The 16,841-nt window shown below is 36.9% G+C and overlaps 1 protein-coding gene across 3 annotated transcripts in view; it reads right to left on the reverse strand.

Annotated features, from left to right (window-relative positions):
- Positions 1–294: 294 nt before the first annotated feature.
- The window catches only part of UBXN2B (UBX domain protein 2B), a 30,072-nt gene continuing 13,525 nt past the window's right edge, over positions 295–16,841 (reverse strand). The window contains exons 4-8 of one of the 3 annotated variants that reach the window (XM_045896520.3): positions 16,322–16,405; positions 15,388–15,497; positions 11,589–11,726; positions 5,498–5,659; positions 295–4,479 (exon numbers count right to left, since the gene is read on the reverse strand). In XM_045896520.3, the coding sequence (XP_045752476.1) occupies positions 4,317–4,479; positions 5,498–5,659; positions 11,589–11,726; positions 15,388–15,497; positions 16,322–16,405 (657 nt within the window). In that variant the 3' untranslated portion in view covers positions 295–4,316. Of the gene's footprint in view, positions 4,480–4,512; positions 4,727–5,497; positions 5,660–11,588; positions 11,727–14,105; positions 15,080–15,387; positions 15,498–16,321; positions 16,406–16,841 lie in introns of those variants that run through there. The other 2 variants (XM_045896521.2, XM_045896522.3) reach the window with 2 other exon arrangements.

Genomic DNA, 16,841 nt, shown 5'->3' on the forward strand with positions numbered 1-16,841 from the left:
AGAGGAAAATAATGATGTACTTTACCAACAACACAGGTTGTGACAAGGTTTTCAGAAATCCACTGTGGCAAAAAGTTAAGAAAAATTTGCACCTTTATTTTGGTGGAATAAAAACAGAAACAGTAACGGGAAATTGAGATAACATTGCTACAATTCAGTTCTTCTCCATCGATCAAAAAGATGAACCATAAGAAATTAAACCACAGGTAATGTTATTCATGCTTTAAAATAACCCATTAAGTCACTCAAATAAAACTGCTAATCAAGGAAATTTTGAACAGGATTTTCAATGACTTTCAGTGAAAACGTTCTTTATTGGTAAAGCAGACACTTAAAACTTTTTGATTACATAGGTCATGCAAAACAATTGACCTCACACATGGTTGTCTACCTGCTCATTGTAACATAATCTTTTTGGGATGATTATAAATTTTATAAGTTACAGTGACTTCAATAGTAATAAGAATTCAGGAAGACGACGCTAACGAAGCAAAACACTATGTAGTACATGTGAAAGTATTGTTCTGAATGTTTAATTCTCCCTCCTAATATAAATGTCTACACTTTGGAAGACTATCATATACAAAAATGGCAGTAGCTTTTGCATGTGCATCTACAGGCACTCCATCTAAACGATAAAAAGAAACTACAGGAATAACATTTCAAATACTTTTATAGGGTTTGGTTAATCCCCTCACCCCATTTTGTTAACCCAAAATAGGGCAGTGCCCTTTTATTTAAAATGGTCATTTGTTTCAAGAGAGTATTTCCTAAGGAAGATGACTTCGCTCCTATGAAAATGTAGTTTATCCTCGGTAACATTTTGAACTGCTATTCTTTATATATTCTCCAAGTTGTCAACTGGAGGAGAGGCGCATGGCTTCCTGTTATTAGGAATACTCTTCTCACTCTGTGCTGTGACACTGAGAACAAGCTTCTCTGCGATGGTGAGATCTACACTTCCATCCTGTGGGAGTTCTGATAGCACTGCTAGTAGGAAAACTCTACCACAGGTCAACTCACCTCCCTGAAGTAAGCAGCGCCCCCAGAGAAAGGTGAATTCCAAATCTCCTCTTGGCACATTCAAGTCAAGTGGCAGTGAAAAGGCATAGTAGACTTTCCCAGATACCTGGATATGGGGCGCTGCTGGAACAAACACCTAAAAATGAGGGCATAGCTTTGCAACGAGGCAGTGGGTAGAGGTTGGAAGAACTTTTAGGAGCATGGCAGAAAGAGGCAGGACTGCCTTGAGCACTGCTAGCAGATCTATGGATGTTAACGCTAGTGAGGGCCGAAGGAAGGAAAGAGCAGGGTAGAGAGCACCTAAATTGCCACGGAGATCATGTAAATTGTCAGAAACAGACTGTTAGAAGAAAAAAGAAGACTAAAGGTGCTGCCAATGAGGGCTTGGTAGGAAATGAGGAACATGCCGTTGGAAAGTGAAGGCAAAGACATTCTGGTTAGTGGCAAGAAGCTTTTAGCTGCAACGTGTTTGCAGTTATGTGGAAAGCAGAAGTTGTAAGGGATAAACTTAATATATTTGGTTGAAGAGATTTCTAAGCCAAGTGTGCAGGTGCGGCCTGCTTTCTTCTTGCTGGCTATAGTACAATGTGAGTGGAGATAGACGAATTGAGGAAAGAACTGTTAAATATATAGAAAACAGGACTCGATGACTTGGAAATTCTTAGCCTACCCAAATGACAAAGGACATTCCAAGTAAGGGATTCACGGTCAGGGAAGCCAGCTCTAGGGAGAGATGAGGGTGCAGCTACACAACCTTCTGCTAATATCTAAGGAAGGCCTGAGTTGTTTGTCACACCACAGGTTCTTTGAAGAGATAAAGGGTGTGACTCGTAGATCCTCTCAGCCCTCTCAGAAAAAGCCCAAAATAGAGATGGGATTACCTAGGAATGCTTTGTGCAGGGGCCTCTAGAATCCTCCTAAAGAACTGAATCCTCCTAACAGGCACACAAGATCCCTAAGTTTCTGGAAATGTTAAACCAGCAGCCATTGCTACCTTAAATTGAAAAGGACGGAGATGGTATGAAATGAAAGATGGCTGGACTTCCCACAATTCCATAGGTAAGCAACAAGCTGAGAAAACTACTCAGCTGCAAACAGGTGCTACCTTTCATGAAACAGGAAAGAGGACCCTGAGAGGACATCACAAGCCTAGGAGATAGTGCTGCGGGCCAGAGATTGTTCCCACGATTTGACATCTAATGGAGTGTGCATGGCTTTCTAAATCTTGGCACGGGTGGCTCCCTTTAGCATTCTGTTTTGTTTGTTTGAACAGGAATGTCTACCAACCCTATTCTATGCCTGTCCTACCATTATCTTTGGGAGGAGATAACTGGTTTTCTAGGTCTGCAGGTACATAGATGGAGAGGAACTGTGTCCCAGGAATCATAGAACCCAAACCCACACTCACACTTGATTTAGATGATTTAAATGAGGTTTGGGACTTTATAGCTGGTGAGATTCAGATAAGGTTTTGCACTTTGATGCTATAATGGGTTGACACTTTTGACCATCTTTGGATGGGGTGACTTTATGTGGGATGGATGTGAATCTTTGGGGGCAGGAGTGGACTGAGTAGTCAGAATGGCCTCCAAAATATTCATGTTTTAATCACCATACCTGTAAATTCGTGACCTCAAAAGGAAAAGGATTTTGCCAACGTGATTAAGTTAAGCATTTTGAGATGAGATTTTTCTGGTAATTATTCTAGGTAAACCAAATGTAACCACAAGGGTCCTTGTAAGAAGAAGGCAGGAGAAATAAAGTTGGTAGTAAAAGATGTAAGGACAGAAGCAGAGATTGGAGGGATGCAGCTAGAGTGAAGGGATGCGAACAGCCTTGGAAGAGGCAAAGAACAGACTCATTCCTGGAGCCTCCTGAGGGAATCTGTGATGTATCACTTTGCATGGTAAAAGGGACTTGAAGGATGCAGCTAAGGTTACTATAGACCTGATGATGGGGAGATAATCCTGAATTATCTGGTGGGCCCAATCCAATCACATGAGTTGTTAAAAGCAGAGAACTTCTCCTGGCTGGTGTCAAAGAGATGTGATGACAGAGAAGAATCAGAGATGTAATATTACTGGCTTTGAATATGGGAAGAGGGGGCCACAGGCCAAGGGATGCAGGTGGCCCCTAGGAGCTGGAAACACAAGGAAATGATTCTCCCCTTAGGGCCTCTCAGAAGGAATACAGCCTTGTCAATGCTTTATCTTAGCGAGTGAGAGCCATGTTGGACATCCAACCTACAGAATCAGAAAATAATAAATTTCTGCTATTTTAAGCCACTAAGTTTGTAGTAATTTGTTACAGCAGCTACAGAAAGACTACCAGGCATGTGACCAAAGATGAAATGTTATCTCGGAGGAAGAAAAAGCCTATCATTCCTGATATAGCCTACCTCATTCAGGAAATACCTGGCTTTGGCAGAAATGCAAATATTTTTGCTGGTTATTCTTTAGATCCAGTCTGGCTGACAGAATTTACATTTCTGAATTTATACACTCATTTTGCCCTGGAGTAGAATACATTCTGGGTTGAACACTTAGAACAGTGTTCAGTATATATAGTGGGTCCCTTAGAAAAATGTGTTGAATAAATAAATGAATGTGATCAAGGCAGGCTCTGGAAGGGATTGCAATTACTCTATTTTAAAGTGCTGTTTAACAGATCTTCTCAAGAACTGCTGACTTTTCTGTCCTTGTTTCTGGTTTATGATGGTCATAGTTCTGTAAAATATAAGGCCAAACCATATTTTTTGACACTAGTAATGTAGCTAAATCAGTAAGTAAAAAGGACACATACAATCTTAATAGGAGGAATAATTATATGATCAACGTATTTCAAAATTAGAATACAGATACTTTTCAGTATATATCACAGAAAAAATTCCAATTTGATCAGAGGATTTCCTGATAGCTGTTGATCAATGCACCATCAAGAAACTTTAGTGCAAATTTTACCAAATGCATTTATCAAAATGGGGTTCTGTTCATTTCCTCTGCAAACAAATGTTGTTACATTAACCCAGAGCATGTAACAAATTGGTTTGCCTGAATATTTACAAGCTATCAACATAAACCAGCCCTGCAACTAAAAACTCAAATATATTTATCTCAAAATCTATTCCTGGTCCAAATTCATCTATACTAAGGCTGGAAGACGGAATAAGAATAAAACCGAAATTTATCTGTATAAATAATAAAAATAGTTTGTTTTCTTAATGCTCTACGTATTTTCCTTATTATTATGGCATATTATCTTTCCTACATGCTATTGCATGGATAGGAGCAGTATTATTTTAGTTGCTGGAGTATCACAGTGTTAAGAATATCTGCTTCTTGAAGTGTCAGGCTTTCATCTGTTAGCTCTTTATTTGGAAATGAAGTCACAAGAATAAAGTCAAGAGTCGCAAATTCAGGACGGGACTGTATAATAAAGTCCCGGACATCCAGGATCCTGAAGAAGTAAGATAAAAATAATTTGTGATATAAAAGTTTTATTTTCATGTAAGCTTTTAGCTAAAATTAGATGACAGTAATATAAATCACATAATTATAATCCTTATTTAAATGTGTTGTAATTTTTAAAAATTTACCTTATTTCATGGATGGATTTATATTGGATTATAGATAAATGTGAGCATTAACTCTAGTGTAGCTGATATTTACTTTTTCTGTAAACAGAGACAATCTTTAGGTGAGTTCTGCATAAAATAAATGTCAACAATGTTATTATATTAAAAGTGCAGATCCTACTTTTTTCAGAGTATAAAATACCTTAATAGCAGATGACCCAAAAAAAGGTACCCCAGATTGGCCTGTGTCAAGGTGAGTCTATAACTATGAAAGGTTTAAGTCATAAGGATAATTTTGAAAAATTATCCTTTTTTAAAAACTTTCACATATGCCTAGCAATTCGACTAAGATTATAAATATATCCCTTAAGGAACAAATAAAAATGGTACCTTATTAGTACAACAAATGTATGAATGAATGTTAAATTGACATTTAAAACAGTTTAAAGTATTTGACAAAAAAAAAGTACTTGACAATAGCACAATTATACTTTATCTACATTACAAATTTATATTGTGAAGAATTTGCTAAAGTAGAAAGTTAATTCCAATCAGAATTTTCATAATTTTTAAATGAGTAAAGTCCAAATAAAGTTTTACTATACTTACCATATTAAACCAAATTTGATCCCATTTCACATGGTTTTAGCAACAGTGCAAAAGTGTAACTTTTAACAATCTTATTTTTGAGTGATATCTGAATTTGCATTAGTATTTGAGCAGTTTACAGAGGATGTTCAAATACTAAGTATTTCACACAGCTATTATCCTTTTAAAGTATTTTTCTCCTCTCAAAAACTTACTTAAAAAGTATATGTAAAGAATTTCGTATTCTTCATTACTCACTCACATAGTTTTATAAAGATAAGTAACCACATGTGAAACCACAAATGAGCTTACCTGTGTGTACTATTGAATCTTTGTATCAAACGACTCCCATCCGCTAATCTGATTTGAATTTTTGTCGTTGGCACGGAATCATCAATAAGAACAACTGCATTAAGTATTGACTTATTCTCCTCTTCTGGGGATGAAGGTGTACTGACTATTTCAGGGGTAAGGCTAAGAAAGAAGAACTGAAGAATTAGAACACGAATCTGAATACATCATAAGATGCGACAAACTGAAGACAGTGGAATAGCCACTGATATCCATAGCTGATTCTCCAGTGTTCCTGCCTATGACTTTGGGACCAGCAAGAACATGGCTTCTTTTGAGTCTCCCATACTCCTAACCTCTTTCGTTATATTAAAATTATTTTGTGTCCTATGACTCTAGTTTAGCTTATTCAACCTCTTTCAAAAGCTTAATTTTGTATTCTTTCCCCCTTTATCCCTTTGAAATTCCATGAAGCTGTTTAGCACAAGTCTTCACTCAGAAATCTGAGCAACTCTGAGTTAATGTCAAAGAATGACTATGAGTACAGACAGACTTGGTTTCAAATCCCAGCTATGTCAACTGCATAAACTTGAGGAAGTAAATTAATCTCTCTGAATCCCAGTTTTATCATGTAAAAAAGGGGGGGGATAATATGATGTTATGTGGGCTTGTTATATCAGTAAGTCACAACAGTGTTTCAACAGGTGCCAGCTATTTTTGTATGTATCATCAGTACTCAACTATTAGCTTAAACTTATCTAATATTACTTAAAAACATCTGATTTAAGTAGTTACTGCTTCATAAAAGAGAAGTAATTTCTATGTGCTAGTGAGAAATGAAATCTTATATATGGTGATAGATTTATTTATTTATCTTAGAGAGAGAGAGTGCGCACAAGCGGGGAGAAGGGACGGACAAGCAGACTCTACACTGAGCACGGGGCCCGACGCTAGGCTCGAACCCAGGACCCTGAGATCATGACCTGAGCCGAAATCAGGAGTTGGACGCTTAACTGACTGAGCCACCCAGACGTCCCTATGGTGATTGATTTATAATGAAACTTATTTAATAGGACATCTTACCATTGGAACTTGATTACTAATGACCTTAGCACTGCTTTCTTAGTGACTTCTAATGCCAGCAGAATGTCCCATCACTGTAAGCTGAAAGTCAGTGTCAAAAAAAAAGTGTCCTTTTGGTTAAGAAATTAAAACAAACTTAGCCAAATTCTTTATAGATATCAAATCTTAATCTTCTCTAAGTTATCTAAAGCGATTATTTAATAGTCTTAATGTTTATTTTCTCAAATACTGAGATTCAGATGGCATCCTATGAATTATTTTCTTTTGAAAAAAGTAAGTATATATTTATTAGCATAAAAGTTCTAGGAGCATCCTTTGCTCATCTTGACTCTTATTCCCACCCAAAGTTTCTCAAAATACACAGTAAGGTAGTAAAATTAACTGGTACTTACTGCTAACACTTCCCCTTTCTTTAGCTATTTCCTGACCTATATTTTAGAATCAGTTGCAGAATATATATGATAAAGACACGAAAAAGAAAATGATGATTTGCAATCACTGATCAGGTATTCTTAAGGAATTTACTTTCGAGTTTGGAACTGAGGCCTTAAGCAGTTGTACCACCAAGTTGGTTCACTGTGCCAACCATCCAGTGTCTCTTACACAGTGAGAGGTACAAAAACCAAAGGGAAGAGACACTGAATGCAAAGGACCTCTTCTCCCTTCCTCTGCCTCACTGATAACTGGGTGTACACATTATTATTGTCATCACTATCACCATCACAGCCACCACTGCGTTTGTTAGTTCATTTAAATCATGATGTGAATGAGGGAATAGCGGCTTAATGGTTAACAGCCTGGATCCAGAGGCCTGACTCTGCCACTTACTAGATGTGTGACCCTGGGCAAGTCACTTAACACGGAGTTTCCTCATTTGCAAAACAGACAACAGCAGCACAGCTGTAAAGATGAAGTTGATGAGGACACAGAAGCATTTCAAACAGCGCTTTTTTATAGTGGACACTTCCCAAAAGGCATTAAGGTTCCTATCCTAACAACAACTGGGGAGGGAAAAGTTACCTCTATTAGATGAGATGCCTCAGGCCCCTGTTCCTATAGTCTAATGCTTTCTGCTTAAAATACATTCTGACCAGATAAGATTCTTCTCAAAATATAAAAAGAAAGTATCAGGTAAGGAAACTAGGTAAGGAAGGTTCTTTCATGTGTTTTTTTTATAAGATGTGTGTATGTCAAAATGAAATTATATGGAATAATAACATCTGAAGACAGGAATGGATTTTCAAGATAGTTTAGGCCAACAATATCATTTTATAGGAAAACAACGGAGTCAGGGAGATTGAAAGACATGCTCAGAGCCACAGAGATAGGTAGCTGAGCTAGTTGGTTAGTAAGGTATAAAATCACATTTAAAAAAGTACAGTAACTTTACTATTTAGCCTTCAAAGTTATACCTGCTTACTACTTAAAAATGTCTCATCATTCAACTGATCAAAATATAATGACAGTTTCAATATACTGTATGTTTCAAGTATTATATTAAATAGAAAATTAAAAAAAAGAGGGAAGTAAATTGATAAAACAAACTTTCTAGGCAAACTGAAGGAAAGGATGTAGGTTGGTTGTAAGACGAGTGAGTCCCTTGGTCAGGAAAAGAAACATCTTCTAACTTAAGAGAGAACAGTAAAGATGGATTTAATAAACTTTGAGGCTAAGAGGTATATGTTACGAAAGCTAATTCTTATCAGGCTCCATTTTCTCAGGGAAGCTGGAAGCAAAAAAAAAAATAATCTGCTGAGATGAGGGCAGGGAACATTTGGGATCAGCCCTTCGAGAGCGGGAGAGGTGCAGCTTGCCTGCCTAGCATAGGGGTGCAAACGTCCCCAAGAACACTGAATTGCATGGCCACAGACAAATCCAACAGCTGAACAGTAAGGCAAGAGGCTGCAGAATTGCTGGGATAAGAAAATGAAGAAAAGGCAGGAAGGAAAGGGTTGTTCCCCTTCTCAGAAAAGAGAGCCCTTAAAGGTCCAGGGATCAAGATGAAGTCAAAACTCAGGTTTAGTGGCCAGAATGGGTGAGTGGTGAACAGAATCTTTTGGACTGTACAGTATGAAAAACAGGCGGTGACTGTTCTTAAGCGGAGAGATTTGCTTCAACTCATGATCTGTACCATCATACGCACAAGCTCAAAAGCCTACAGAGACTGTCCACTTGTTAGCCCTGCTTATCAAAAATGATTCTGTAATTTTCTAGGTCTACTGGGCTCTACTCCAGCTCACTAAGCTAATTTTTATGCAGTTTAGTGTGCCACTGTACATTTGCAGTTTTGTAACTATGATTTGCTTGTTCCTATGATAGTACATGAAGGAACTGGGTAGTATTTTTATTGCATTTAGGTTTACCCCACAATCATTTGTAATATCACAGTAAAAAATTAAGTTAGTTTCCATCCGTGTAATGTTCTGTTTGCAATAAGACTGTCAGCTAAGGAAGACAATGGAATTATTTCCATTTCTGTTCGGTTTGCTTCTTTTTAATTATTTTTCTGTTCAGTAGTTGCCTGTAACTCTTGGGAAATGAGCCATTTCAGAAAGTTACTTCCTGAATCCATAAAGGTTAACTGTTAGAACTTTTATATTTTAACAGATTTCTTACTGTAAATCCTTTCTAAAATGTTCTATGCAATTCTTCACTTTCTTAGAACATATATTCAACTACACAACATTCTAATTCACGTGCATCAGATAGGCTCACACCACCACATTAATCTCCTAGTGTAATTTCCTATATGGTAGAAGCTAAAAATTCTACAGACTACATTTCTCAGACTCCCTTGCAGCCAGGATTTTATATAATTCCACCCTTCTACCAAGTAACAAATGACACTGGTCTGGTGAATGTAAGCACTGTGAAGTGAAAAGTATGCAGCCCTTCTGGTTACCAAGAATCATTTGATTTTTCTACAGCAGTCACGATGGAATGTTCTAATGTCTGATTCCTAGCTTCATGGGCACTGAGTAGCTGATGGGGGCACAGAAAATGTTTTCTAGAAAGTTCTTTGTTGTTTTTTTTTCTTCTAGAAAAGTTTGGTTTGCTAGCTCCAGAAAATATCTAAACTATCCAGGACTCTGTCAGAAGCCCCTTATTAAACTAGTAAGTGAATTCTGTTTCCTACAATCAAAAACCCTGACCAATATGGCTAAGGATTAACAACCCAGCATTCTCACCACTTATTTTTGTCATTCTCCTCCATCATTCCTCCTTTCATGTGGGTCATTTTCTCTGGCTATTTACCTTATGAGGAGAAAGGCCAGTCTTTGTAAGATACTACAATGAGATAATATCCTTATTTTCATGAGTTGAAATATCGACTGTAATCACTGGCTCTTCTCAGCTATCTTCCCTTTACACTACTTTCTTCAATTTCAGTTCTAGATTTACTGTTCTGCTAACCAAGATGTGCATTCTAACATTCATTCTTGGTCATAAACTTAAGAAAGAAAGAGTAGATATAAAGCAGAGAGACAGCAGGGCATTTTACCTGTGTTCTAATTAAAAATCATAATCTCAATAAACATCAAGAAATGAGAAGTGCTAGGGGCACCTGGGTGGCTGAGTTGGTTAAGTGTCTGCTTTCGGCTCAGGTCATGATCCCAGAGTCATGGGATCGAGCCCCACATTGGACTCCCTGCTCAGTGGGGAGCCTGCTTCTCCCTCTCTCTCTGCCCCTCCCTGCCGCTTGTGCTCTCTCTCTCCCAAATAAATAAATAAAATCTTAAAAAAAAAAAGAAATGAGAAGTGCTAGAAAATATTTTAAAAAATATATCTGGAGGTCATAGTTACAAAAACAAAACAGAGGAAGAAAGAACAATCAGGACAAACCTGACTTGTGTTGGTAGTAAGGAGAGATGAGAAAGAAAATTTCCAAGTAGACCTGTGAGTGGGCACTGAAGGATGTGGATCCTAAGAAAAGCCAAGGTGACATGTGTTCTGTATTCTCTACATGTCTCAGAAAGCAGTTTCTATCAGGAGATAAGGACACAGAAAGGGACACTTGAGGTATGAAAGACAAGTGTAAAGAACTGATATGAATTCTTCCCTATTCTGAGAAACACGAGGGGAATGGAGAACCATAGTGCACAAGGCAATTGAAAAGAAGCTAGAAGGGAAGGAATCACAGGAAAAGGAACAAAGGATGCACAAACGGGTATGCTGGAAACATGGTCAATGCTACAATTTCACATGTCACTTGTAGTAATATGTGGACAAATACAGGGTTAACTTCTACCAACAAATTTTTCAAGATTTATGAAAATTCTTTTAAGCCAAGGCTTTTATACAGGAGTCCAATCCTACATTATACAACACACACTGGTTTCTGAATTGTATTCAGCAAAGTCCCAGGGGATCTTTAGAAACATCTCCAAGGCAATTCCTTCCTTCTCCTACAACAGAAACTCTGGTTTTGTTAAGTGTTTTATGTGCTGGGTTTCCCTAACTTGAAGAAAGAGTTTGGCAGCTTAACATATACTGAAAACAACCAACTTCAGCACATTGCTTTTGCTGCAACAGCTTACCAATTACTTATGATAGACAAGCATGCTTATAGCTGTGATCTAAGATGCCTATTGTTCAATCTAATCAAGAACCCTTTACAATTTTCCCTTTCAAGCCCATGTAATCAGAAAGAGGCAGGATGGCACAATGGTAAAAAGCAGACTCCAGCCAGTGGGTGGGTCTGAATCCCACAAAGTAACCACTCGCTAGCTCAATCACCTTGGGCACACTACTGCATTAGCAAATGAAGTAATCACAGGATCTACATCCAAGAGTTGTGAAGATTAAGTGAGTTAATGTATGTTAAAGTGCTGATGGGCCAGGAATGTGGTAACTGCTGTCTAAGTATTAGCTACTAATATTATCACTAGATTTGCATATCTACTTCCATCAGCAAGGTCTTCACGGTTCATGTTTTAGCTTTTACTTTCTAGGTTATTTTGCTTTTTTGATTCTCAAAGAAAAGTCACGCTGAACAAAGACAAGTATTTTTCTCATTTTAGGATTTTACCTTCCAAGCTTTTGTCCTTCTCCACTAAAAGCCTTGAACCTCAATCTAGGTTTTATGTATTCTTGATCCTGATGGTCCTCCATATCCAAATTCACGTGGCCACCATGAACCAGCCGCTGAAGCTCCAGGGGAATCTCTCTTTTAAAAAGGGAAAAAGGTTTTAGTAACTTAAAAAAAAATTAATCTACACTGTTGACATTACTATAATCAAGTTGTGAGCTATACTGGAAAACAGCAACTTTTGCTTAGATTATAATATAAAAATTTCCATGATGATTGATTAGTCCCTGTAGATATTTTCTTCTTCAAGTTATATCACATTATGGTACCTCCAGCTTTGCTTTTCTTTTTCAAAATTGTTTTGGCTCTTTCAGGTCTTTTGTGGTTCCATACAAATTTTAGGATTGTTTGTTGTAGTTCTGTGAAAAATGCTGTTGGTATTTTGATAGGAATTGCATTAAATCTGTAGATTGCTTTGGGTAATACAGACATTTTAACAGTATTTGTTCTTCCAATCTATGAGCATGGAATATCTTTCCATTTCTTTGTGTCATCTAAGATATCATGTCACACCTGTCAGAATGGCTAAAATCAAAAACACAAGAGACAAATGTTGATGAGGATGTGGAGAAAAAAGAACCCTCTTGCATTGCTGGTGGGAATGCAAACTGGTGCAGCCACTCTGGAAAACAGTATGGAGGTTCCTCAAAAAGTTAAAGATAGAACTACCTTATGATCCAGCAATTACACTACTGGGTATTTACACAAAGAATACACAAACACTAATGCAAAGGGATACACGCATCCCTATATTTATAGCAGCATTATTTACAATAGCCAAAATATGGAAGCAGCCCAAGTGACCACTGACTGATGGATAAAGATGTGCTACAAACACACACACACACACACACACAGGAATATTATTCAACCATAAAAAGGAATGAAATCTTGCCAATTGCAATGACACAGATGGAGCCAGAGTATAATACTAAGCGAAATAAGTCAGTCAGTCAGAGAAAGACAAATACTGTATGATTTCACTCATGTGGAATTTAAGAAACGAAACAAATAAGCAAAGGAAAAAAAAAGGAGAGAAACCAAGAAACAGACTCTTAACTACAGAGAACAAACTCATGGTTATCTCAGGGGTGGTGTGGGAAATGGGTTAAATAGGTGGGAGATTAAGAAGTGTACCTGTCCTGATGAGCACTTGGTGATGTACAGAATTACTGAATCACTGTATTGTATATCTGAAATGAATATAACACTGTATGTTAACTATACTGGAATTAAAATTAAAAAAATAAAGTTGCATCACCTTATTATTCCTAGTGATTCTCAATATAAGAACTTTCTGTTGTCACAGTGATCTTGGGAGTGCTTCTAACATTTAGAAAGCCAAATTGCAAAACAGCAATTTATATCTAAATAAGCACTAGAAAATTCCTATGAGGACATAATAGTTAATGCAGATATTTATTTCTAAACTCTGTGGAAGAAGTTTTAGAAAACTGATCAGTGTCTTTGATCAATTTATGATTCATGAGTGCAGCTATCATTCAGAGTCGGGATCCAGATACGAGATGCTCTGCCATGGGCCATTCATCTTGCCTAATCAAGTCTTGTCTTGGGTTCCACAGAAACATTGAATGCCCTGCCAGAGATGTGCATGGATGACAACACTGTCTGTAATGTCTGAGCCTAAAATTTAAAGCTTACGGTCTGTCTTACAAAGAAGCAAAAAACCTTTTTTTGGTGGGGGGGCAATGCATTAATACATTTTGAAATTTTCAGGAATACGCATACCATATAAACTGAGAGAAGACTGCACTTTGTTTTGTTTGGAACTTTATCAAAGTCCCTGACTGCAATACCACTGACAGTAATTACATTGCCAACCTCACATAAGTCATTATTCCATTTTTATGTCTGTCACATTTTCTTGAGAAGTGCTAGACTGCACAGAGTTGCAAACTATCGGACTACTTTTATTATGTTCTGGTGTGGTCAGACCAAAGCATTTATAAACTGAAATACATACAATTTCATGATAAATTATTTTATTTCAATATATTTAAGATAAATTTTGTATCTTTTTGGGGGAAATAATATGCATGGGCAGTTTATAATATCTATGAATTCTTTGAGGATAGTGAAGATGGTGTTACTCACTATTTGTCATAAAAAGAGGACAGTGATTCTATAGTTGACCACCACTATCTGACATCAATCATTTTTTCAAGGAGTCTTTTTTTAAAATTTTATTATGTTATGTTAATCACCATATATTACATCATTAGTTTTTGATGTAGTGTTCCATGATTCATTGTTTGCATATAACACCCAGTGCTCCATTCAGTACGTGCCCTCTTTAATACCCATCACCAGGCCAACCCATCCTCCCACCCCCCTCCCCTCTAGAACTTTCAGTTTGTTTCTCAGAGTCCACAGTCTCTAATGGTTCTTCTCCCCCTCCGATTCCGCCCCCCCCCCATTTTTTCCTTCAAGGAGTCTTTTCTAAAACTGTTGTTGATCATAATTTGTACTTCAGGATATAGTAAAAACAAAAACAAAAACAAAACTCTTTTAGGACACCAAGATTGCTTGAACGTTAGCCCACAAAGCTTATGATTTATTCTCTTTTAAGCATAAATGAGTTTTTATCTACATTATAGTACATCCATCATCAATATGCTCTTGTCTTCCAACATCTTGAAATAAGCATCAATTTCAACAGCAATGTTGATCTTCCCTTAGCAGATGAACAAACACTTCCCTTATCCAGTTGCTCCCAGATCTTCCCAGCGACTGCAGGTTTCCAAGTCCACAGCACTGACTTAAACTATTATTTCCTTGTATTTACCACCACCACATACTGCCTCCTAGGACAGCTTCCCACCTTTATCAAATGACTTCTGCATATTGCTTACAGCATTTCTTGCCATTTTTTGGTATCTTGACATTATCTTTGTAGAATTCAAATTCAGATTTCATGCTAGTGTTCTAAAAATACCGTTCCTTTAGAGGGCCTTGACTCCCTCAATGCCAATGAGTTTCACCTCCACTCCACTTCAGCCATTCTCCTTGGACACATTTGTATCACTTGGAAAAGCCCCACCTTCAATTCCTGAATGGAGTATAACCTGCTACTCCAGTCCCTTCACTGCTACTTAAATCTCCCAGTTCATCACCAACCTTCTGTGTTTGGTTGTATTTCTACTTAGGGATGATCACATTGTCAGCCAGTGAAAGCATAATGCAGAAAAGCTTTTATAATCATAGCAAAATCACTTGATTCTTCATCCTCTAGCAAGAAGGGCTGGTGAGCTACGATGTTCTTTCCATCGGTCAGGGCACTGTATATCTGGTTGACTTTCACAAATCATAACTTCAAACTAACCTGAAATCTTCTGCCAGCAGTAATGCCACTTTAAAAGATTTCTAATATAAGTTGCTGAATTTCAGGCTTACATGAAATGAGAGTCATGCTGTTAACAGTAAGCAGGACACTGGCTTAGCGGGCAGGCAGCTACAGGCTAATCAACTGTACTGATTTATTACATGACGATGTTTCTTCTTGGAATGGGAGCAGCGCTTGATCAGATTTTCAAAGTGACCAGTGTCTATTGCCCCTCCCCATCAACTTAAGAACCAGAGACTTACGAACAGCAACACATCCTTTAGATACTTAAAAATACCCTTCCCCCAGCAACCACTTACAAAATATATTCCAGTATCTTAAAAAAATAAAAGTCCCACCCTAAGTAACAAATAGAACACAAATAATATATCTTACCCTCTTTTAACAGACTCCAGAAATTGAGCATTTGGTGGGTCATTATAAGGTCTCAGTTCTCCATCATCTAAACTGAAACCATTGCTCCATAGTTTAAGCAAAATCTGAACCTTTTTAATGTAGGAAAAAAGATAAAATACAAGAATCCATCTGTATCAAATAATTTTAAGCTTCAAATGTGATATTTCACAACATATTCACAACATAAACTTAGACACCTACTTTACTGAAAATATGGAGTTATTCATATTACTTTAGTTACTGTTAAAAAAAAAGATGTAAATGAAAGCAAGTATGTTTGCTCAGCAGATTTGTATGTAGCTTAACAAATCGACAATGGCTGAAATGCCAAAGCTAGATCCTGGCCTTGATTACAATTATTCTGCTTCATTGAGAAAATGAAAGCAATGAGAACATCCAGCTGCGACTCCACATCCACTTTACTCCTTCAATTGTACCTATATTCTTGTCTGCTACACAGGGCTTAAATATTATGTCAAGGGGCAAGACAGAATTTCCAGTGACCCTCCAAGGCTAAAGTAAACATGTTTAAATGAAAGTATAACTCCAAATTTTAAAACGCAAAAACAAAGAATGACTTTAGGAATTTCCCTGTTTACAACTCAGCTAATTCTCTATTATGACAGTATACTACTTAACAATAATTATTACTGTATGTACATAAATCTCATTTTGACAGTGAATCATATATTATTTCAACATACAGAAAATATGTGCATTCTAAGTGCAAGGCACAATTGAGATACAAAATATATAATTTGAGACTAAAAGCTTATACATTAGTCCTTTTAAAATCCATGTTTCAAAAAATAACAGAAAAGATATTATATTTATATTACCAATTTTTAAATTTAAAAACAGTAGTAACTAGAGGCAAATATCTGCAACTTTTCATTTTGGTTACTGTACCTACATCTTGCAGTTGATTTTCTCCATAGATGTATTCAGACCGCTTACAAAAGGAATTACCCAGTCTATATCCTCCACCTGTAAATGACTGAAATACACAGCAAATGAGCTAAAAATTCACTATGGCTTATGGGCAAAATGTTATGATAATGTGCGATACATATCTGAAAATTAGATCAACCATAATTAGCCAAACTAGTTTATACTTTCCAGGAAAATTTTATATTAAAATGAAGGTCTTATGTTACAGAGGAGTATACTCAAGTAAGAAATTCTGTTTCTTCCCATAAAAATGTTAGTGACTCAGAAGTTGAAATAATTTAGGCCAATCTTAAATTAAAAAAATACATTTATATAATGAAATATATATTTTCAAGTATAAACAGATTTTAAAAAGCTACCACTAATATTTTATGATGTCTTACAATAAAAATTATGTTTAAAACGTATTTCACAGGGCACCTGGGTGGCTCAGTTGGTTAAGCGACTGCCTTCGGCTCAGGTCATGATCCTGGAGTCCTGGG

Source organism: Mirounga angustirostris, unplaced genomic scaffold (assembly GCF_029215605.1).
Source record: "Mirounga angustirostris isolate CCGP_5_RB_7025 unplaced genomic scaffold, mMirAng1.0.hap1 SCAF_4, whole genome shotgun sequence".
Lineage (NCBI taxonomy): Eukaryota > Metazoa > Chordata > Mammalia > Carnivora > Phocidae > Mirounga > Mirounga angustirostris.